General features: G+C 55.5%; 4 protein-coding genes across 6 annotated transcripts in view; 3 read left to right on the top strand and 1 right to left on the bottom strand.

The window, feature by feature from the left end:
* The window catches only part of NUP93 (nucleoporin 93), a 78,821-nt gene extending 74,363 nt beyond the window's left edge, over positions 1 to 4,458 (top strand). For all 3 annotated transcript variants that reach the window (XM_084294579.1, XM_084294578.1, XM_084294580.1), the window contains one exon: positions 4,017 to 4,458. In XM_084294579.1, coding sequence (XP_084150705.1) covers positions 4,017 to 4,127 — 111 coding nt within the window. In that variant the 3' untranslated portion in view covers positions 4,128 to 4,458. The remainder of the gene's footprint in view (positions 1 to 4,016) is intronic.
* A 5,889-nt stretch (positions 4,459 to 10,347) lies between these two features.
* Positions 10,348 to 17,464, top strand: SLC12A3 (solute carrier family 12 member 3; the record flags this gene model as incomplete). The annotated part of the gene is given in 26 exon segments (XM_084294575.1): positions 10,348 to 10,623; positions 10,724 to 10,855; positions 11,053 to 11,128; positions 11,259 to 11,354; positions 11,669 to 11,808; positions 11,958 to 12,068; positions 12,140 to 12,251; positions 12,359 to 12,489; positions 12,629 to 12,713; positions 12,843 to 12,997; positions 13,182 to 13,289; positions 13,379 to 13,502; positions 13,594 to 13,695; positions 13,775 to 13,930; positions 14,010 to 14,109; positions 14,217 to 14,328; positions 14,805 to 14,945; positions 15,064 to 15,170; positions 15,294 to 15,376; positions 15,777 to 15,826; positions 15,828 to 15,957; positions 16,050 to 16,161; positions 16,253 to 16,339; positions 16,684 to 16,819; positions 17,072 to 17,139; positions 17,323 to 17,464. Coding segments are annotated over 26 exon segments (3,072 nt in total).
* Positions 17,465 to 17,929: 465 nt separating this feature from the next.
* On the bottom strand, positions 17,930 to 21,361 carry TMEM170A (transmembrane protein 170A). The gene is made up of 3 exons (XM_084294446.1): positions 21,231 to 21,361; positions 20,917 to 21,087; positions 17,930 to 20,567 (listed from the first exon to the last, which is right to left on the bottom strand). The coding sequence occupies exons 1-3, from the start codon at positions 21,343 to 21,345 to the stop codon at positions 20,437 to 20,439; spliced, it is 417 nt and encodes a 138-aa protein (XP_084150572.1). The 5' UTR covers positions 21,346 to 21,361; the 3' UTR covers positions 17,930 to 20,436.
* A 240-nt stretch (positions 21,362 to 21,601) lies between these two features.
* Positions 21,602 to 22,097, top strand: part of CFDP1 (craniofacial development protein 1) — a 49,706-nt gene continuing 49,210 nt past the window's right edge. The window contains exons 1-2 of the mRNA XM_084294912.1: positions 21,602 to 21,671; positions 21,785 to 21,893. Coding sequence (XP_084151038.1) covers positions 21,611 to 21,671; positions 21,785 to 21,893 — 170 coding nt within the window. The 5' untranslated portion in view covers positions 21,602 to 21,610. The remainder of the gene's footprint in view (positions 21,672 to 21,784; positions 21,894 to 22,097) is intronic.

Below are 22,097 nucleotides of genomic sequence, written 5' to 3'. Positions count from 1 at the left end.
GATTTTGGTCTCATAGCTCTTACTAAATTAAAGCTGTCGTAGGCACTTAAAAATCAAGGCCAAAGCACTCATTCTGTCCTACGGATCAGGAAATACGTATCAGCTCCTATTTGAGATTGAAAAACAACTTGGGCCTCAGCCAGCTTTTTTCCAGGCTTCAGACATCTGCAAAAGTGCCTTTGATCTGTAAATTTCAATATTGGTGAAAGTCTTGGTAGCATTTTTAAATTGCATTAGAAGATGAAAGGTTGGAGTTAACGATGCAGCTTTTGTCTTTGGGGTACAGCCCATGTGTGAGTTACAGGATCTGGCCTTGCAACTGCACTTGGACTCTAGACTGGCAAAATCAGAGAAGGATGCACGCTGCTTAGACTCTCCCCACCTTAAATTCTGTTGTGAGTCCAGGATAACACAGTCTGTTATCTTCTCTGTGGGTTCACAAGGGTGTGGCACTGAGCAAACAGCCTGAGCCCCTTGCTTTTCGAGTGAGCCTTTTCTTTCAGTTTTGTGACTGCAGCGTTGTGCCTTACGTAGCAACATCTACCATCTCTGTTTGGGTGTAACCCTGTCAGGTGTCATCTCAGTGTGAGTAGCATGACAGCTGATTTATCAAGCTCAACACCCTCAAAAGTTTTCTTCTTCAGGCATGAAGTTTTGTTAATCCAGTTGCTGGCCTTGCGGTGGGGTCTCGTAGCAGTAGGGCATCGCTGGTGGTAGAGGACACAGGGTCTAACTCGTGGATCTCTGGCTGCAGAGCTCAATAAAAGCAGTGCTTAAACCATCAGAGGGAACAAATGCCTGCTGCCTCTGTACGCGGGGATGTGATAAGAGAAATAGTTGAGTGATTATAATGGCAGAAGGGAGCATGAATCTTCTGGTGTAGGATTAGCTGGAAAAAAAATCTATAGGCTTGAAGCTCCCAGCTGCCTGATTTGCATGCGTAGAAAAATATCAGGTTTGGACACATGGAAGGTAGGCTAAGGATAGCTTTAAGACATGCTCCCCTGTCGTCTTACCCTGCAGAATCTCCTCTGACAATGTGGGAGTGGGAAGCTAGATCGTGCCAGTTTCCCTGCCTGGGAAACAGCTGGGGGATGTAGAGGAGGGAAGCAACGAGGGCATTTCGAACGTGGGGAGGTGTTCCTTCAGCAAAACCCTCCCCATTCAGCTGAGCAGAGGTGGCAGATGCAAGCTTCTGCAGGCTGTGCTCGGCAAGTTCCTTTTGAACTTCCCTGGGGGAAAGGCAGCTTTTCCTTTCTCTGCAAGGAAGGAAATTTGGGGGAAGTCACTAACACCGTGTGGTCTTCCAGAAGCTTTAACAGTCTCAGTGCATTGCCCAGTAGACAGTGCAAGCAAGAAAAGCACCTTTCCTCAAGCAGGTCTTTGAAATCCCTAGGTTTTCTCTACATCCATCTGAGCAAAGAGATTCAAACCGAGCAGAGAGATTCATCAGAGGAATTTGAAAACACGAGGCAGTAGCTGTTCCAAGTCTGAGGCTTGTTTCACGTAGCAGGGAGCAGAGTCCCCCCGAGCAGGAACATACAGCTCTTAAATTTGCCCTCTGATGCCCAGCACTGCTCTGCTGACTGCCCTGGTGGGACCCTGCTGTGACAGGCAGGGAGCAGAGGGAGTTTTGCAGGAACCGTGTGGACCCAGCAGCAGGGGCAGGATGGAGAGGGAGAAGTACCTCTAGAGCCCTGTGACCCAGTAAAGCTCTCTGCTAAAACATCTCCTATTCCATTTCAAAGTCAAAATGTGCTGTATTCAAAAATCAGCAAGTTTGGAGTCAGAGCTGGGTTTAGAAGAATCTTTATTTCACAAAGAAATTACCTAAGCTCTGTTTTGTGACTTTTAGATATATATATATTTACACACATATATATTGACACATTCACACATTAATTGGCTTAGGGAAGGAGGGAGCAAAGTCCTGTCCCACTTGGCCTGATCCACTTTGTCAGATTTCAGGCAAAGATTGTGGCTCTGGAAGCTGTCGCTGCCAGCCGTGACCCAGATGCCACCAGCGTGTGACAGCAGTGCCTGAGCTCCCCGGCCTGGTCCGGGGTGACCAACCCCCTGCAGCAGCCCAGGGACATTATCTGGGTGGCAAAATTAGGTCATGAACGGAATGGAATTCAGGTTTGTTTGTGGTCTTATTTTAAATCACAAGTGACTTCCACGTTCATTAAGTAATTACAGCCACCAGAACATGTGGACCTCCGGGCCGCTCTTAACCTCTGCACGCCCCTGTTCTTGCTTCCCAAAGGACTGCTGCTTGCAACCCCTCCTCTTGTTTTGACTTTTTGCTACCAAAAAGATAAAGGGAATGGTAATTCACGCTGCTCCTGAGCCTTTTTAGTCGCAGTGAGAGGTTTTTCCTCTTTTTTTTTTTTTTTTTTATTTTGTATTTAAATAAGAACCAGACAACTCGATGTGCATTATTCACCCACCACCTATTTTGATGTCCCCATGAACACAGCAGGTTACAAGTGATGCACACAACTCTGTGTAGCCATTTGGAAGCAGTAAAAGAGAGATTGACCATCACTGAAACTGATTTTTAAGGCACCTTGTTAAGCAGGCAGTACATTGGTGTTAATTGGGTGGGTGGTAGCAGCTCTGGAAACCACACTGGAAGCTTGGAGCAATGGGGTCAGGCTCCATCCTGCTTCTTGTTCAGGAGTCCCCTGCTGTGCTGCACTGCCTTCTGCCACTCCTGAGCTGCAGCACGTGAAGGGAGGAGTGCTATGTTGCCCTGATCTTTGCAGCTCCAGGTATTCGTCCTTGGCCACACAGGAATACAGCCCGAGGTGGGAGCTCTGCCCTGTATTTCTGCCAGGCCCTGGGGCTCTGCAGACATCGTAGCTCTCTTTCAGACAGCATAGTGGCAGTGACAGTGAAATGGCTGTGATCTCGGTGCCAAATACAACTTACTTCCCTACCCCATGCAGCGTCTTGAAACAATGCTATCAGCTGAGCACCCCAGCTCTTCCTCTTACCAGCTTACAAAGCTCATCCACTGGGTAACCGCCTGGTTTATCAGCACACTGAAGAAGGAGTAGAATTGCCCAGATGGCGATCAGAGCTGGTGTTTGTTACTGTTCCCAGCCACGTAATGGGCTTCAGTCACTCCCTGGTTTGTCAGTCCCTGCTGTCAGGGTCACCGCCCGTGTGCCCACAATGACCAACATCGCTTCAGCTTTCCCTGCAGTCAGCAGACTGAGGGAGGATTTGAACCGTAGGATCTTCCAGCAGAGTAATTCAGAGCTGCCTAATATTTAAGAAGGAAAACACTACAAGCAAACAAAACAATCTACGCAGTCTGCCATAAAAATTCAGAGTTTCTGTATCTTCCTGGTGCCCGCCAGCTGTTGGATTGATTTTTCCCTGTAATCTATTAACGGGGGAAAGAAATGGGGGAAAAAAATCCTAACTTCCAGCTGTGACATAGCCTCCTGGGTGCACAAGAAGAGGTTTTGGTTACTTTAGCCAAACCTCCACAGGTACTCGGCATGTTACGGATTGAAGAGCTGTCAGGGTGTTGTAGGTGAGGCCAAAGACCTCAGGGTGCGCGTCGCACTGCCAGTTTGGTTCTAGTGCTTGTGCTTTGAGGGTGGTAATGCAGCATTTCAGCAGGGTCCTTTTTTTATTTTTATTTTGCCAAGTGGGAAAGACTCGTGTTGCCCAGGGACAGACTGTTCCATGCAGAGATTGAAGATGATTGCAATACAGTGATGCTCCACATTGTTGAAAACATTTTTTTCTTGGGTAATCTTAAATAAATGGGCATTTTTAAGCGAGTGAGCGACTCACCGTGCTTATAATGGTTGGAAAAGGAAACAAATCATATTTCCATCCCAATGTGGAGTTATGTCACCCAGAGAGCAGTTCTGAGTGTAAACATAATACTTGCTTGTTTGAAAAGGCAAGTGCTTAACTTGTGTCTAACCCAGATTTCGTGGTGGTGTAGGTTTTTTTGGATACTCCAGTAACTGTGCTTTGTTTTTCTATTCTAGCAACTTCGATCTCAAGCTCGTGCTCTGATAACGTTTGCTGGAATGATCCCTTACAGAACGTCTGGAGACACGAATGCAAGATTGGTGCAAATGGAGGTCCTTATGAACTAGCAGAGCAGCTTCTCGTAGGGTTGCAGCAACCTGTGCCTGTCGTTAGTGCGTTCAGGGGTGGGACCAGTGCCGTTTTGTATCCTGTATTTTTGTTGATGGCAATAAATTTCTTTGATTTCTATTTGTTTTTGACATTTTCATTTTCACTGATTTTGGTTTTTTTGTGTGTGTTTTTGTTTTTATTAATTTTGTTTTAAATTGGTTTATATTTAGAAAATCATTCTCGGTGAGTAAGCGGGCCGTGCAGAGAGAAGTCAGTCCTGCAGCAGGGAGGTAAACGAACAATTTTGTAGTGAAAGAGGAAGTTCAGAGTAAGAACTTTGATTTAATGCTCAACGTACAGATGGGAAATTTTTGGAGTTCTTTTTTTTCGGATGCATGTTAAATGTTGCAAGTTTGATATACCACACGTGGCGTGCTGCCGTCTGTCCGTAACGTTGTCTTGTGGGGAGGAGTGTTGGTGCTGCAGGTGAGTTCCATGTGCTGCAGCCTCCTTTATCTTTAAATTGTTGAGTGCCTCAGGTTTACACGGCTTTGCAAATCCTGCAGCTCTGCTGAAGTTTTTGCAGGAGGAGCTGAGATTGGGGACAGGTATATCTGGATAGGAGACAATTTGTACTTGACATGTGGGTTTTTAACAGTCGAGTTCAAAATGATCCCAAGTTGAGATCCCCAGGGGAAGCAAGGAAGCTGCCCGAGGAGTCTGTGTGGGTGCTGTGGGCAGGGACAGGTACTGCTCTTGGTTCCGTGGGAAACCTGTGTCCCATTCAAGTGAGGGGCATTAAATAATGCTCCTTGGCATAGTTTAAATGTTTTGAGCTACAATTAAATCAGTGTGAAAGCCCTGTTACATTACAAGATTTTTTTTTCCTGCAGCTTGAATGTAGCTGCCTTGACTATAGCTTTGAAATGAAGTGGGAGGAATGGTAATTACAGCTCTTACTGCTCCCGACACACCTACCCCTCGGCTCTGCTGCTGTTTTACCCTCGCTGCATTTGAATTGTTGGGATATGAGAACATGTACGCTCCTGGATAGGCAACAGAATGTGGGAGCTGATTTCAGCCTTTGCATGTTGAATTATTGTTGGGGAGAATTAATGTCCATTTCTTGCAGTAAGTGTAACCTGCACTGAAGGATATTTGACTGACTTCCTCATTTCTCTACCAAAAAAAGTTGCAGTGTCAATCTAGTCAACCTTTTCACCAGGAATGGCTTGCCAAACCACCCTAAACCATGTCTCATGGCATGAGCAAGCTGGCCATTGGGGACACCAGCAGCATAGCTAGGGATTGCCGGTGGCACTGAGAGGTCCTGTGGCATGCTCGAGGCTCTTTTGGCTGAAGGATGGTGACGTGGGGAGCCCTGTCAGTCAGACAGGTTCAGGAGCGTGTCCTTTCTCCTGCTGGAAGGGAAAACGAGAGGCCTGGACCATCACCCTGCGAGTGAGGGGGATTTGGTGAGTTACTGGGAGGTCCTGGTGGGCCCAGCAGTGTCAGCAGGTGAGTGTGGGGGGCTTTGCTGGTGATTTACTTTGCTGGCATTTGTGTGTGAAGGCATCTCAGTGTACCTCAGCTCCAAAATTCATCTGATCTGGAGAACAAGTCCCCAGAAGGTAGGTACCTTCAGGCATCTCCTGAAACTCACAGAGAAACCTGCTTGGCCTTGGCTGCCCCACATGCAGCCCTGCAGGATAAAGCCAGCTCCTAGTTTTCCTTGCTGGCACTCAGCCCCTGTCCCTGGGTTACTCCCAGCACTGGAGCACCTCGCTGCAGTGACCGGCGGGCCCATGTCTGTCCTCGGGCAGCCTGTGACCCCAGCCAGAGGGACGGCGCTGCCAGAGCCTGTGGTGGAAGCAGGGAGGCTGCCCTGCCTCAAAATGCCCTCTCCTCTTCCTCCCTTCACGCAGGCACCGCTCTCCCCACTGCTGTTTGTGGGACCTTGTTTTTCTCCTGCCATCCTGCTCAGCTGAGCTCTTGTGCTGGTCCCTGGTAAGCTGAGCAGAAGCTGAATTGTTTCATGCGTTGTCCCAAAAGCTCGGAAGGGCCTTCTGCGACCTGCTGGCAGAAGCAAATCCCCTGCAGGGATCCCAAGCCCTGCGAGCAGCCCTGTGGAGGTAAGGCCCAGCACCATCTGAGGCAAGATGTGAGAGGCTGCAGGTGTACCAGAAGGTGCCGTGGATAGTTGGGGTTCATTTCCTTCCTTCTGACTCCCTGTGATTTCTTCCTAGGTGTGTGCAGGTGGCGGATATCACAGCCCAGCAGTCCTCCCATGGTCCCAGGAGCAGTGGGCTCCAGCCTGGATCCAGCAAGCCTGGCTCCCCTGCACGGCTTCACGGGCTCTGCTGCACTGAGGTAGATGCTGAACAAGGCACCCCCGTGGTTTCCAGATGTCACTGCTTGCTCTCCACCCCACGCCTTCCAGCGTCTGTGTTCATGCTCCTCTGGAAAGAACAACCTGGCCGTGCTCCCTCAGGTTTCTGACCCAGATGTTTGCTGCGGGAGTGGAGTTCGTAACCCGCTGTACCTTCATGCCTCGGCTTCATTTATTCAACTTCGTCTGCTGCAGGGGTTTTTTGGGATGTCATTAAATTCATACGTTGTTTGGAGCAGCCTGCTTGAAGGTATTGTCACTGACCACTCCCTTTGTAACAGGGAGGAATTTGTGCATATGTAATGTAAGGCTATCAAGAGTGACCCTGATTTTCCATGTGCAATTACTTGGAGCAGCATTTTCTCATTTCCCTTCCCAAACTAGTGTCATCCGTGTCCCACAGAGCCGGCTGCTGACTAGGAGGGCAAGAGAGTGCCTTGGTGTGAGCTTTACCGTGGCCCTCTTAAAACCAATAATTACAGATTCTCCGTAGGAGCCTGCATAAAGGTTGTGGAGCTGCTGCTTGTCCGTCACACAATTCCTGATTTCTAGCCATTGCGCCAGGTATCACAATGAGGACGTGGTTTTGCTTCCCTTGTGTAAATAATTGAGATATTGGGAATGCTCCTTGTGCGTATAGAGGGCTTGGGGCTCTTTGGACAAACCCACAAAGGCCAAAGTGAACATCTGAGCGAGTCAGCGGGTGTGATTTGCCTGGCAGAGTTCGTGGCAGAAACGGGTTCTCATCTGAGAGCTGAATTTATTCTTGCTATAAACTGACAAAATGTCTGAAGTCAGCGGAGCTCTGCTCCTTTGTACAAAAAAAAAAAAAAAAAAAAAAAGCACAGATTCATGCTGCAGATTAAATTTAGGATAATTTCCCTGTGCCCTTTCCTGCTGCAGGATTAATCCTCTGCAATACAGACTCTGCAGGTGGAAAATGAAATGCAGCCTGGGGGATGGCTCACTGGTTAAGATCTAAAGCAGCCCACGCTGGTGTTGCTTGAGAGGGCTGAAAGGGTGAAAGCTGTGTGTCTCTGGGCGTGCTGCCCCTGCACAGATGCAGCAGTGACGTGCAGGGCATCAGATCCATTGTCCAGGGTTCTCGTGGCTCATCTGTAGTGAAACTCCCATAAGTGCCATGATACCAGCCTAACAGAGCTTAAAGCTTTGAAGTTTTTAAAGCTTGAAGCCCTTTGTCAAGAGAGGTCTTGGCTGATGTGTTCTGGGATTACAGGGGAATTGCAGGGAAATTTGGAAATGCTCATTGTAAATGTCTGGCTTATGTTACCTGTCCAGTAGGAGGGGAGTTAAATCTCTGCCAAGAGCTTAATTGTGGGCTGCTGGTAAAAAGTAAATTGAGCTAATAAAGACAGCTAGCTGCCACGTGCCAACAAGCAGAAAATCTGCTGAAATGTTCCTCGAAGGTCCCTGCCTACAAACTGCCATGGAGCTGGCAGATACCGGTGGGTCCTGTCCTCTTCTCAGCTCATTTTTTTGGTGTTTTCCCCCAGTAATGCTCTCTCTTCTCAGTATTTTCACAGTGGCACCTGCAGTGTTATCGCTGTGTGTGCTTGGCTCGTCTAGTCCCGGTCAGGTATTTGCTGTCTGGAGGACGGGAAGCGATCCCTTTGGCCCACCAGGTGAGGTTGCCAGCAGCTGCCTGAATAACCACCTTTTTTCTCCTTCCAGGCTTCCTTCCCTGCTGCGTGGAGGAGATCAGCCCTGCTCTGTGCGGTGTGGTTGGTGCTAAATCCGTGCTCGGTGCAGTCAGGGCTAAATCCCGGCTCTAATTGCGTGGCCCGCATCATCCAGGTGGTAGGTTCCCTCTTAGAGATAGAAACGGGACAATTGCAACTTAAATAAAGACCTGGAGGAATCCAGTGCCTTGCCAACCTTTAAAAGAAGCCACATATTGAGCATCGAACCGTTCCCTGCCTAACTAGATGAAGGTTTATTTGAGGTGTTTAATAGCCAGAGTGGACCAGCAGCTCGGCCCAAACGCTCTCCTCGTTCTGCTCGTGGTCCCCAGGAGCTGCCGCCGGCGCGGGACGGCCCCGGTATTGTTGCTGCAGCTGGTGTTGTGAATCAGGCCGACGACAAGCGCATCCTACTATCCGGCTATTTCACTACACCAGGGTTGCATCATACCACTTGCTTCGCTCTTCGCCTGTCATCCGGAGTCCTTGTGCCTCTCCTGGAGCATCTTTCTGCTGTGCTTCACCTCCTTTTGTTTAAGAGGTTCCCTGCGATTTGCCCGGTTTGGGGCCAGTTAATGTTTTCAGGTGAAATAATGATGGTCTGAAATAAAGATGTTGCTTCTAGGCACGAGTCTGCTGCTGTTTCTGTTGCGGGCGGAGGCTGATGTCCTTGCAGGAGGTATTGCCTTAGCTGCTGAAAGCCTGAAGCTTTCTCCTCGTTGCATCTCATTGCTCTTCACATAAGCAGAGATTGGAAATGTACCGAGTCTGGGCAGTTCTCCCTGGTGTCTCCTGAGCCCTGCGAGGCAGGATGCTCTCCCTGCAGGGAGCTGCTCACCTCCTGGCACGATTTGGGCTGGGAGCAGGGGCAGAGTTTGGGCATTACGTGGGCAGGATGCAAACACCCGGCTGTTCCACGGGGAATGCGGCTGGGTCCTGGTGGCTTCCATCTCCATCCCCATGTACGTGCAGGTGAGTGGGCTGCTGGGCTTCCTCCTCAGGAGATCCGGGTTCCCCCTGGAGATCCAGGCCCCCAGGAAGGCTGGGTGTGCAGGGCTCATGCCACCTCCACTGGGGACAGCAGTGGCACCAGGAGTGCTGTGTTGTATTTCGCACCACTGTGCAAAATACAGGCGCTGCCTGTCCTCGGCTCCCCAGGGAAGCAGCTCTACACCGGCCATGTGTGATCGAGGGTGGTGTCTGCCCACGCACAAGCAATGCAAGAGCAAGTCCTCAAAAACCAGGTTAAAATTTGTGTGTGAGTGCGAAAGGCAGCCTGAGGCAGCGGGCCAGGCAACCCGAATTTTCCATTAACTCACAAAGTAAGTGGGGTGAAATTCCAATGGGCTGCAGCGTTGCCCTCAAATTTTATTGCCTGCCTTGTTCGCTGTCCTCAGCGATCTTATCTGTAATGGCTTTTGGTGCACGTGTGACGCCCAGCTCCATATAAAAGGCGCCCATCCCTCTCCCAGCCTCTGGCTGCTGCAAAGTGAGCATCTGCGTGTGTTTTGTCAAGGGGGGAAGGGTTAAACGAGGGATGTCGTTTTGGGGGAGATTTGGATCATGGGCATTCAGCAGTTCCCCCATCCTGGGATCCAGAGGGGTTTCTGGTGGGGTTATGGGGCTGTGAGCATCTTTGCCCCCCAGCCCTGGGACACCTCCCTCATCCTGTGGTTTCTTCCTCCCCCATTTCCCCTGGTTTCACACATCCAGCACAGCTCAGCACCGCCAGCAGCAGCTGAGATGATTTATGGGGTCTGCTGGGTCTGGGGCAGTACCCTAGGGCAGGGGCAATGTGCATGGGACTTGCTGCTGTTTTCCATAATAAATCCAGGTGGGAACTGAATGTTCCTGTGTTGGGGCCGGAGGCAAGCTCAGCACCGTGCTTCTCTGCCGCTCTGTCCTTGGGACTTAATCTCCAATCCGTTATCATGGCCCCGATCAGGCACTGGAAGCCAGTGATGCTGATTATGGCATTTTTGATACCTCCCCCGGCTATTTTTTTCCCCCTGGCCAGCTCGGGGTGGTTCGAGCCGATCGCGTCCCCCGTGGCGCTGGGGGGGTGCCAGGTGGCTCGCCCTGGTTTGGCCGGGTATAAATCCCCTGAGCCCGACCCCGGCACCATGAGCAGGACCTCAGCAGCCAAAAATGTCCGAGCTGCCCTGCCCGGAGCCCCTGTCCCACTGCAGCGGCCGCTTCACCATCAGCACCCTGCTGGGCGTGGAGGAGGCCGGGCGGCCTCCCTGCGAGGCCACGGCAGGCTGCGAGGGCACGCAGCTCTCGGGCAGCACCCTCTGCACCAGGACCTTCGGCTACAACACGGTGGACGTGGTGCCCGCCTACGAGCACTACGCCAACAGCAAGGGCGTGGGTGAGGCCAAGAGGGGGAGGCCCTCGCTGGCCGACCTGCGCTCCATCCTCGAGGTAAGGCCGGTCCCGATGTCTCCCGGCTGTGCTCTGCCTGGGTGCTGGGTGATGCTCCTGGGTCAGCTCCACGGTGACCTCGGTCCCCTCGTCCCCGCAGCCCGACCAGGGCCACCTCTGCGTGCCAGTGCCTGAGCCCCAGCGCAGTGACGGCCTCCCCGATGCCGAGGAGGGGCCGGGCAGGGCCCCCACACCGGAGCCCGTCCGCTTCGGATGGGTGAAGGGCGTGATGGTGAGTGCGGGGTCCTCCTCTGCCCATCATGGTTTTTTTCCTGATATATCATTTTTTTTTGTGACTGTCCATGCTCCAGATTTTTCTCCTGCCCCCCCATGGTGTTAATCTGAAGACCAGCAGAGCCAGGGTGTCCCTGGCTGTCCCCAGGTGCCACCTGTGCTCACGGACGATGTCCCCATCTCTGTCCCCTCCAGATCCGCTGCATGCTGAACATCTGGGGAGTGATCCTCTACCTGCGCCTGCCCTGGATCACGGCCCAGGCGGGAATCGGTGGGTGCCCTGGCGGGGTGGGGGGACAATGGCACCAGGCTCCCCGTAGCCCAAAACACTTGGGTGCAGGTGGGGATGGGCCTGCTGGCGGCACCCAGCCGGTGGGTGCCATCGGTCCTCTCCCGCACAGCCCTGACGTGGCTCATCATCCTGATGTCGGTGACGGTGACCACCATCACCGGCCTGTCCATCTCCGCCATATCCACCAACGGCAAAGTGAAGTCAGGTACCGCGTCCCCAGCCCCACAACCCCGCCGAACACCCCAAACCTGCTGAGGGAGCAGGTTCCTCACAGCCTCTGCTGATGCAACCGCCCTAAAAACTTCTCCCAGCTCCTCCCAAGCCACCACGCTGAGTGTGGCAGCCCACAGCATCCTGCTGGTGGCCACCATCTCGCAGGGAAACACTGAGCAGAAAGGAATTTTGGGTGGCCTTTCCAGCAGCAAATGCCCCTTAATGGCTGGTTCCTGTTACCTCCGTGGTTTTTTTGGGGGAGGAGCAGGGGAAGGCAGCCCTGCCAGTGGGTTTTCTGCACCACAGGGGGCACCTACTTCCTCATCTCAAGAAGCCTCGGGCCGGAGCTGGGCGGCTCCATTGGGCTCATTTTTGCCTTCGCCAACGCGGTGGCTGTGGCCATGCACACGGTGGGCTTTGCAGAAACCGTCCGGGACCTGCTGCAGGTAAGAACACAGCTCCGCACCTCCCAGCACCCTGAGTTATCAACCGATGCATGGGTTAACGCTGGTAATGAACCCTTAGCTGCTAAAACTGATGGTGGTTTGCCACGGGAAGGTTTGATTCCCAACTGCTGATGGTGCCCCCTCCCCAGGAGCATGACACCCTCATGGTGGACCCCACCAACGACATCCGCATCATCGGCGTGGTGACCGTCACCCTGCTGCTGGGCATCTCGCTGGCCGGCATGGAGTGGGAGGCAAAGGTAGTGCTCGCCCCCTCGGCCAGCCTGGCCTCCAGCCCAGGGGAGCCGGCTGCCCCTTTCTGCTCCCCCAGGCCCAGGTCCTCTTCTTCTTGGTCATCCTGGTCTCCTTCGCCAACTACCTGGTGGGGACGGTGATCCCGGCCACCGCGGAGAAGCAAGCCAAGGGCTTCTTTGGCTACAGAGGTGGGTCCACCGTGGACCTGGGCTCCATGCAGTGCTGCGAGAAAGGTTTGGGAGCAGCCAGCCGTGCAGAGCTGGGTGGAGATGCTTCTGCTCTGCTTCCTCCCCAGCCGACATCTTTGTCCAGAACTTGGTGCCCAGCTGGCGTGGACCCGAGGGCTCCTTCTTCAGCTTGTTTTCCATTTTCTTTCCGTCGGCAACCGGCATCTTGGCTGGGGCCAACATTTCGGGTGATCTGAAGGTAGGTTTTCACTGTCCCCATGTGAGTTGGCAGATCTCAGGACGGGAAACTGGATGGGCAAGAAATTTGGGTGGGCCAAAACCATCACTGGGGGTGCCTGGAAGGCTGCTTTGCTTCCCTCTGCACCTCCCTCGGACAGGATCCTGCCGTGGCCATCCCCAAGGGTACCTTGATGGCCATCTTCTGGACCACGATATCCTACCTGCTGCTGTCTGCTACCATAGGTGAGCGTGGGCAGGTGGGATCCGCATGAAATGGGGAGGAGAAGAGGGGTGGTGAGAGCCAGGAGCGGTGCCCCAGCATCTTTTGGGGTTGGTGGGCGAGCAAGACACGAGCTTCACTGTGCCCTGCAGGTGCCTGCCTGGTCCGGGACGCCTCGGGCAGCCTGAACGACAGCGTGCCCCTGGGCTCACCGGGCTGCGAGGGGCTGGCCTGTGGCTTCGGCTGGAACTTCACCGACTGTGCCCAGCGGCACAGCTGCCCCTACGGGCTCAGCAACCACTACCAGGTGTGCCCGGGGCCCCCTCGGCTCCGATCAGCCAGAATCAGGCTCTGCTGCTGGCTGCTTTCGCTGCTTTTTTTCTGATGTAGAATGGGGCAGCGCTGAGGGAAGGGGCTGGGGGCTGGAAATCCTTTAGGGTCGGGGTGCAGGATGATGCACGAGGGATCCTGACCGCCGGGTTCTTGGGCAGAGCATGAGCATGGTGTCGGGATTCGGTCCCCTCATCACGGCGGGGATCTTTGGTGCCACCCTGTCCTCAGCGTTGGCCTGCCTCGTCTCAGCCCCCAAGGTCTTCCAGGTGAGGGCCTGTCCCTGTCCCCGTCCCCACGCTGTCAGCAGAGATGTGGAGGGGACGGCCCGGTGCCTCTCACGCCTTTCTCCCTGCAGTGCCTCTGCAAGGACCAGCTCTACCCTCTCATAGGCTTCTTCGGGAAGGGCTACGGGAAGAACAACGAGCCCATCCGTGGCTACATGCTCACCTATGTTATTGCCGTCGGCTTCATCCTCATCGGTGGGTGCTTCCCACCCCAGGCCATGCCGGCTCGGTCCCACCCGGCGGCCCTGGCACACCGATGACCGCCCTGTCCTGCCCTCCTCAACAGCCGAGCTCAACGCCATCGCCCCCATCATCTCCAACTTTTTCCTCTGCTCCTATGCCCTCATCAACTTCAGCTGCTTCCACGCCTCCATCACCAACTCCCCAGGTGGGCCCTGGCCTGGCCCCGGCTCCATCCCGGCTGTGGGGTGAGGACAGCCGGCAGCAGCCGCTGTGTTTGCGTGCAGGCTGGCGACCCTCCTTTCGGTACTACAGCAAGTGGGCCGCGCTCTTCGGTGCCGCCGTCTCGGTGGTCATCATGTTCCTGCTGACCTGGTGGGCAGCCCTCATCGCCCTCGGCATCGTCGTCTTCCTCCTGGGCTACGTCCTCTACAAGAAGCCAGGTGCGTGGTGGCTCCAGGGACAGCCCCGTGTCCCCCCCGGGGTGTTTGTCCCCATTGCTGATCCTTCCCCTCTGTGCAGACGTGAACTGGGGCTCCTCCATGCAAGCCAGCTCCTACAACATGGCCCTGAGCTACTCGGTGGGGCTCAGCGAGGTGGACGAGCACATCAAGAACTACAGGCAAGGGGGTCTGGGTTCGGTGCCATGAAGGAGGGGGAACAGGGGTAGCCAGGACACTCAGAGAGGCTCGGTGCCACCCCGTGTCCTCTCCTTTCTCCCCTCCTCAGGCCCCAGTGCCTGGTCCTGACCGGGCCCCCCAACTTTCGCCCGGCGCTGGTGGATTTCGTGGGCACCTTCACCAAGAACCTCAGCCTGATGATCTGCGGCAACGTGCTGATCGTGAGTGGGGCCGGGCTGTGCCCTGGGTGCGAGCTCCCCAGCTCGTTAAGCAGTAATGACAAAGAGCTGGGGTGGCCCTGAGGGCTTCCCCTTGCCCAGCCCGGGGCAGGGTTGCTCCTGTAGGACGAAAACATTGGTCAGAGGACAGGGGATGAGAACCCTCTGCTCTTGTCTGAGGAGGAAATATTGGGGCCCAGAGGGTGCCTGGTCAGGCTGCTCTCCATCCAGGGTCACCAGCACCAGCATTTGCCACTGTGCAAACAGCAGAGTCAGGGCTGGAAACCAAAATTTGCCATTTTTCCCAGTGTGATAACAACTTCCCAAGCACGCAGTGCTTAAATCTGGGTCTTGCCAACAATTTGGGGAGAGAGGAGCCGGTGCTCCTCAGCAACCAAAGCACAGCAGGGGATAACAGGGGACCGCAGGGGCCACCAGTTGCACGTGGTGGCCGTGCCCCCTCCCCTGCTCCCCACCAGGGCCCCCGCAAGCAGCAGATGCCCGAGTCCAGGCTGTCGTCGGACGGCCACAGCAGGTGGCTCCTCAAGAGGAAGATCAAGGCTTTCTACAGCGATGTGCTGGCAGAGGACCTGCGAAGCGGCGTCCAGATGCTGATGCAGGTAGAGCCACCCTCAGCCCTCCCCGTCCCCACGCAGAGGGACACGCCACGCCGTGCGGGGCGGGCATTAATTCCTGGTGCAGGAATTAATTACTGCCATTGCTTCCTTTCCCCCCGAGGCTGCCGGGCTGGGGAAGATGAGGCCCAACATCCTGGCGCTGGGCTACAAGAGGGACTGGCAGGCGGCCACGCCGCAGAGCGTGGAGGATTATGTGGGCATCCTGCAGTGCGTGCCCTGGGGCTGCTGACCCCCTGCCACCTGCAGCGGGGTCACGCCGAGCTGTCCCCACCCCGGTGACGGTCTGATGGGGACAGCCAGCACCGCCAGCTGCCTTCTTTCTCCTTCCAGCGATGCCTTTGATTTCAAGTACGGCGTGTGCCTGCTGAGGATGAAGGAGGGGCTGAACGTCTCCCGCGTGGTGCAAGCTCACAGTGAGTGTCAAGAGATGGGTCCCATGGGACTCGTCCCCATGCGAAGGCCGCAGTGGGATGTCACCACCGGGCTGGGGATGGGTGTGCATGTCCCCGGGGCTGCTCGGTGACCGTCCCACACAGCAAGCTGCACGGGGCTCGGGGACATGGCACTGATGGGGACCGCCCCAGTTATGGGGTCTGGTGCACCAAAGTGGGGCAGGACGCTGAATTTGGGTGTTCCTAGGGGTCATACCCCACTGCCCATGCTCCTCTCCTCCCTCCCCAATTAATTAAGTTCAGGGCAGGGCCTCGGGCACCGGTCAGTCCTCAGCTGGGGATGCCCAGAGCGTCCTGTAGCCTGAGGGTTCATTCTGGGGAGCTGGATTTGCACCCAGGGGACAGGATTTGAGCTCACCAGGGACAAGAAGGTGGTTTGCTCACCCCCATAATGGAGCAGTGCTGTGGGGAGGGGTTGGCAGCGGTGTGTGTCTTCACAGCCGACCCCGTGGAGCTGGCAGCCGAGCAGCAGGCGAGCACCGTCTTCCAGAGCCAGCAAGGCAAGAAAACCATCGACATTTACTGGCTCTTCGACGACGGAGGTGAGCTCTGCCCCATGCTGCGGGAGCAGGCGGTAGAAGAGGGTGGGAGCAGGTTAAAAACGCCCCGGGGTGAACGCGGCCGTGTCCCGCAGGGCTGACGCTGCTCATCCCCTACCTCCTCGGGCGCAAGAAGCGGTGGGGAAAATGCAAGATCCGGGTGTTTGTCGGCGGGCAGATCGACAGGATGGACGAGGAGAGGAAGGCGTACGTGCCAGACCGGTATCGTGTGGGTGCTCCAGCTCAGCAGCTGGGGCATGTCCCCGATTTTTGGAAATTGTCCCTTTCTATGTGGCAGGATCGTGTCACTGCTGAGCAAATTCCGCCTGGGCTTCCACGAGGTCCACGTCCTGCCCGACATCAACCAGAAGCCCCGGCCGGAGCAGTAAATGCATCCCCTGGATACCTGAGACTCCTTGTGCTGTGCACAGGCCCCCTGATTTTGGCACAAGGGGACCCCACGCTTTGCAGAGATATGGGGCTGGGCACGCGGGGCAGGGGGATGCTGCTGTGATAGGGCCGAGCCCCGGCTCACAGTCACAGTGTGCTGGGAAAATCTAAATTTCTGTGTATTAATATAAGGAATAAGAGATAATATAATAACAAGCATTAAGTAAATCCTGGCTGTGGAGCACTCAGGGAAAAAAGCTTTGCTAAAAACACGAAGAAACTAAAAAGTTCCCCAGATATATTTTTAAAAATTTGTCATTTGCCCTCCTCGTCTCGCAGCATCAAGAGGTTCGATGACCTGGTCGCGCCCTTCAGGCTGAATGATGGCTTCAAGGACGAGGCCGTGGTGGGCGAGATGAGGCACGGCTGTCCCTGGAAGATCTCCGACGAGGAGCTCCGCAAGCACAGAGCCAAGGTCTGTGAAGGGTTTCCTGCTTCTGAGTCCAAACCCTGTGGTTCTGGGAACCCCACTCCCCAAATTTTCAGAGTGCCAAGTTCTTGTGGCCAGTCCTCCCTGGGGTGCTTGGGGACAGCGTGGTGGCTCGCCGCGGGGCCATGGTGCCCCCGGTGTGGATATTTCCTAAATATTAGGTTATTTTCTGCCCCCGGCATGGATATTTCCTAAATATTAGGTTATTTTCCTGAAGCCTCGCTGTTTGCTCCGCAGTCTCTCCGGCAAGTGAGGCTGAACGAGATCTTGCTGCAGCACTCGCAGGACGCGGCGCTCATCGCCATGTAGGTGCTGGGATCCCCCCGCTCCCCTTCCTCGCACTCCCTCGGGGCCTGGACACCCTAGTGGGATGGGGCAACACCAAGAGGTTTGGCCCTGGAGGGAGAGGAGCTTTTTTTAAGGGAAAAAAGGCTGAAAATCAGTGCCGGAGGAGGCCGTGCCCTCGCTGAGGCGGCCCCGTCCCGCAGCACGCTGCCCGTGGGCAGGAAGGGGCGCTGCCCCAGCTCCCTCTACATGGCCTGGCTCGAGAGCCTCTCGCGGGACCTGAGGCCCCCCGTCGTCCTGACCAGGGGAAACCAGGAGAACGTCCTCACCTTCTACTGCCAGTGAAGCCCCCGCCGCATCATTGTCTCAGGCCAGTTATGAGCTGGGCGACTGGGAAGGGGGTTGGGGGAGGAAGGAGCATGCATTGGTGGCAGCAGCGGGGTGATTTGGGGAATCCCTAATGCACACTGCTGCTGTGCTCTTAGAAAAGCTCGTTTTGGTGATTTTTATAGGCTGTGTGTAGCTATAAAATAATGCACACCCCGTCATGCAGGTGTTGTCCCCATCAAAGCCACCTTCCCCAACCGAGAACCACCCCACGGGGCTGCAGAGAGCAAGGAACCTGCCAGCCCTGGGGCAGACAGCCCTGGACAGGAGAAACCAGCCCTGCACCAGGCAAAAAGGAGCATGGCTTCCCAAAATCAACACCAACCTCCTCACCACCCAACCCTCCTGCCAAACAAACACACGACTCCGCTCACCTCACTCATTACAGCGTTTACTGATCGTCACCGCCAGGATCATCAGTGCCAGTAGAAAAATAAAACTCTCCGGGAGGAAGGTTTCTCTGCGTGGAGTTCCCTGCTGGGCTCTTGGCATTTCCATTTTATTTTCAAGCTCTTTAGAGCTTTTGGCAAGCTCGTGTTGTGGTGTATCGGGAATTTTCTTCTCCGAAGCAGTCAGGGGGTACTTACCCAGCCCAGTGCAACAGCATTTCTAAACCCCAGCCTTCCCGCACCCTTCTGCCCGAGCGGAGCCACCCACCACCTGCTGAAGACTCAGGAGATTCCTCTGCTTGAAGGAAGGCGAAGGGGACAATGAAATAACGTGATGAGAGGGAGGAACCTGCGTTCAGACTGCCCTGGTGCTTCAGCTCTTTGGGTCTGGTTTTATTGCAGGCGGGCAGCTGGGGATGCCAAGGTTCCTGTTGTGCTCCATGGTGACTAAAGGGACTCAAAGCTCGCCCCCGTCACTAAAACCCACCAAGAGAAGGCAGCAGCCAACCCTTCCCCTCTTCTTTACATGAATTCCCTGCAAATTTCACAGCTGCAAACACACAAAGCAGACCCTGGGAGATTTCAGCAGGCAGAGAGCAGGGGGTTTTCTGTCTGCCCTGGTGATTTTTTTTCCATTTGTTCTCCAGGATGAGGGGAGTAGGCTCAGGGCACCAGCAGGATAGTACGGCCAGCCCTGCCCCGTCCAGCCCCAGCCCTTTTAATCCATCTGGGAAAGGACAGGACGGGTCAGTGAATTAAACCAGGTGCTCCAGGCACAAGCTGTGCGAGGTGATTTGAAATAAGCAGCAGGAAGGGGCAGGAGATCCAAGCAGATCTCTTGTTACTCCTTTTTGTTTGGGGCAGGAAGCGCAGAGGGGAGAGGCCCCACCAGAGCCCCAGGGCTCAGACCCTGCCCAGCCAAGGAGAAGGATTTGCATTCAGCTCCTAAAATTCACAGCTTTATTCCCTGGATTAACACAGGCTAAAATTGAGTGTATTCTCCTTCAAGCTCCTGAAAAAGAGCTTTCTCCATCCGCTGCCAGAGGACTGATCAAGAGAAGTCGTATCACAGCGAGAGAATTTCTTTTTCATGATGCACACGATGCCGTTCAGGGCTGTTTCATCACCTTTGTGGATCACCACTGGCCGTACAGGGGGGGATCAGGCACGGAGGGCGAGCTGCTCTGGAAACCCAACGAGTTCAGGAACAACCCAGGTGGGAAGCGTGGCCTGGAAGGCTGGACACGGATGGTGCCTCCCTTCTGCAACCCAGATGATGGCAGCGGCTACGAAACACGCGGGGACCACAGCAAAGCCCTGGGGCTGGCTACTCCACGCAGCAAAAGCCTCAGGATTCAGCCCCAGCCTCCCCACGGCCCCAAAACCCAGCCCCCAGAGAGCACACCTGAGAGCCCTGAGCGCACAGCACACCTCCAGGCAAGGGGCAGATGAAGAATTAATGAAAAGTCACTTAAAGCTAAATCAGTGTGTTAGGAGGGAGTGCACCTCGGCCAGTAGGGGTTGAGGGACATCTAAAATTATGCTTGCACGCCAGTGAAGATGCCCAATTCTCCCACACCAACATGAGCACGTTCAGCAGGTGAAATCAGGATGAGTTCAGGAACGCAGATCTCCTCCAAAGCCCGAGAAAGAACGGTGCACGCTCACACGTGCCCTGGGATTGCTGCTGCAGGCAGCGGGGTGCAGCTTCCGGGCAGGATGTCCAGTGTCTGAAGAGCTTCACAGTAATAAAATTAATTAAAATCACAACTTTCACACCATTTCCCTTGCCCCTGAGGCACGTTCACAGCTCTCGGCCACAAGGTTTCATTCTCAGCTATGATTTTTCCTTTTGCTGCTCCCCAACTTCACCATGAGCATGACCTGGCAAAGATAGGGCCAGAAGAAAAACAATAAAGGAAATTTCTCACTAAAAGAGCTTTGGGCTCACTGCAAACAACGCAGCAAGAGGTCAAAGCATTAACTGAGCGCTGAAGACACCACAGCAGGTGTGGTTGCTGTTCAGTTATGCTCTGCTGCTGCCACAATTTGTCACCTGCAGAAGGTAGCCGAGCCTCCTCCAGGGAAATAAAGTTTCACTTGGCACTTAGTGTTACGAAAATGTAACAAAATTAATAAATCTCATCTTAATTTCTAAAGCAGACCGGGGACCCGTTTGGTGGCACATTTTGGCCGGGAAGCAGCCAGTGCTGGTCGTTGCTTGCAGCTGTTTGCTCGGGATTGGTGGCACAGCTTCAGCAGTGCCAGGGGGAGCTAACCCAGCTGTTACGGTGGCACGCGAGCAACAGAAGTTACAGAAAGCACGTTCTCCAGTGCGTGTTTGTGGCACACAGCCCTTCAGATCAGGCTCTGCCACCGGCCTGGAGGCAGAAAGCCTTCACACAGCCTCGAGCAGGGGAGGAAGCGCACACTGAGGCACCCCTCGAGTTGTGCTCCCTCGTTACTTGATTCACAGAGCCCAGGAGTGGGGCAGGTCTTTGGGGCCCCTTCCATTTTCAAGCGCTAACATCCGAAGGAAAGCTAGAGAGTGGCTAAAATCCGTAGGAACGAAACCACCACCACACAGAAGGTCTGACCCACGCCTAAAATGAGGGCTTCGAAGGGAATCATGTTTTTCCCTGCGGCTCTGTAAACTCCTGCGATGGCAGCACCTGCGGAGAGGGGGAGAAAGCAGAAAGGTTACTGCGTGGGGTGGAAAACACATGGCTGTGCCACGGGGAGGGGGCTACCTGGAGGAAGCGGGGGGCTCTGAAGGAGAACAGTGGGCTGGGTATGTGATAAATCTTATCAACCAGGCAACGAATGTGGATGGCAACGGAGATTCATGGAGAAAAGCGTTGGCAGAGCTCTGCCAAGATCCCTGTGAGGTGCTGAGCTGTCTGAGGACAGCCTCTGGCTCCAAACCATGATGAGCCAGCCCATGGATACAGCCCATTTTTTACACAGCCCCCAAACCTGGGTGTTTTTTGCCCAAAGCAGGTTGCGCGGCCGGTGCCGTACTGGTGAGGATGCCGGCGGTGATGGGTCCCACGATGCCCATCAGCAGCAGGCCCAGCGACATGAAGCGGCCGTACTTGTGGCGCCGCAGCGTGAAGAGGGCGAGCAGGGCGGCGGGGACGTGGAAGGAGAGCGAGGAGACGAGCGCCCAGAGGAACACACCGTACCACATCTCTGCGGGGGGACGGCGCGTCACGGGGGAGCCGGGCAGGCCCGGGGTAGGCCCGGGGTAGGCCCGAGGTAGGCCCAGCGGCCTCCAGCGGCCCCCCGGGAAGGCCGGGCCCGGCGCCCAGCCCCGTTCTCGGTTGTGTCCGTACCTGAGAAGGCCGCCAGCGGGTTGGAGTAGGCGGCGGTGCCGTTGCCGGAGCGCGGCACCAGGCGCAGGCTGAGGATCTGCTGCAGCAGCCCGCCGCTCGCCTCGCCGCCCTCCATCGCTTCACCAGCCCCTCCCTCCTCCTCCCGCCTCGTCCAATAGGAGAGCGCAGCGCGCTGACAGGCACCTCCACCCGCCAACCAGCACCGCGCTGCCATGGCAACGGCTGCGGGGCGACACCCGGAAGCGGAGGGGCTGCGGGCCGGGCTTCCCCACAGGGCGTGAGACGGGGTCCTCCCCGCTAGGGGGCGCTGCAGGGCGGCGGCGGCGGCGGGGGCGGCGCTCTGGCGGCGGCGGCGGCTCTCGGTGGTTACCGGCGGCTCCATGTCGGGCTGTGAGGAGGAGGCGTACAGCTCGGCCGAGGACGAGGACTACGTGCCCTCGGGTGAGCCTCCCGCCGGGCCGGGGCTGATTAGGGGAGCTTAATTAATCACCGGGGAGCTTAATTCATCACCGGGGGGTCTAATGACCGCCGTGCGTTGCCGGTTGTGCCCGCAGGCGCGGAGTACAGCGAGGATGAGGGCGGCGAGCTGCTGGAGGAGGAGGAGGAGGAGGCGCGGCCCCGGGCAGCCCGCGCCAGGAGCAGCCCCCGCCGCCCCGCCGCCAGGTAGGGACGCGGCCGTGACGGGGAATTCACCGAAATTTGTCCTTTTTTTGGCGCTGTCCGGTGCTCCGCGAGGGTTTGTGGTTCGAGGGATGCCCGGTGAGGAGAAATGTCTCGTTGTGGTGCGCGGTGTGGCTCGGGGTTGGGGGGTGAAAGGGTGGGAAGCCTCGGGACCCTCACCAGCGGCTAATTAGGTCCGTTAATAAT

The sequence above is a fragment of the Netta rufina genome (assembly GCF_964035555.1).
Source record: "Netta rufina genome assembly, chromosome: 13".
NCBI lineage: Eukaryota > Metazoa > Chordata > Aves > Anseriformes > Anatidae > Netta > Netta rufina.
The sequence above is the reverse complement of the archived record's forward strand: the minus strand, read 5'-3'. Positions and strand labels throughout refer to the sequence as shown.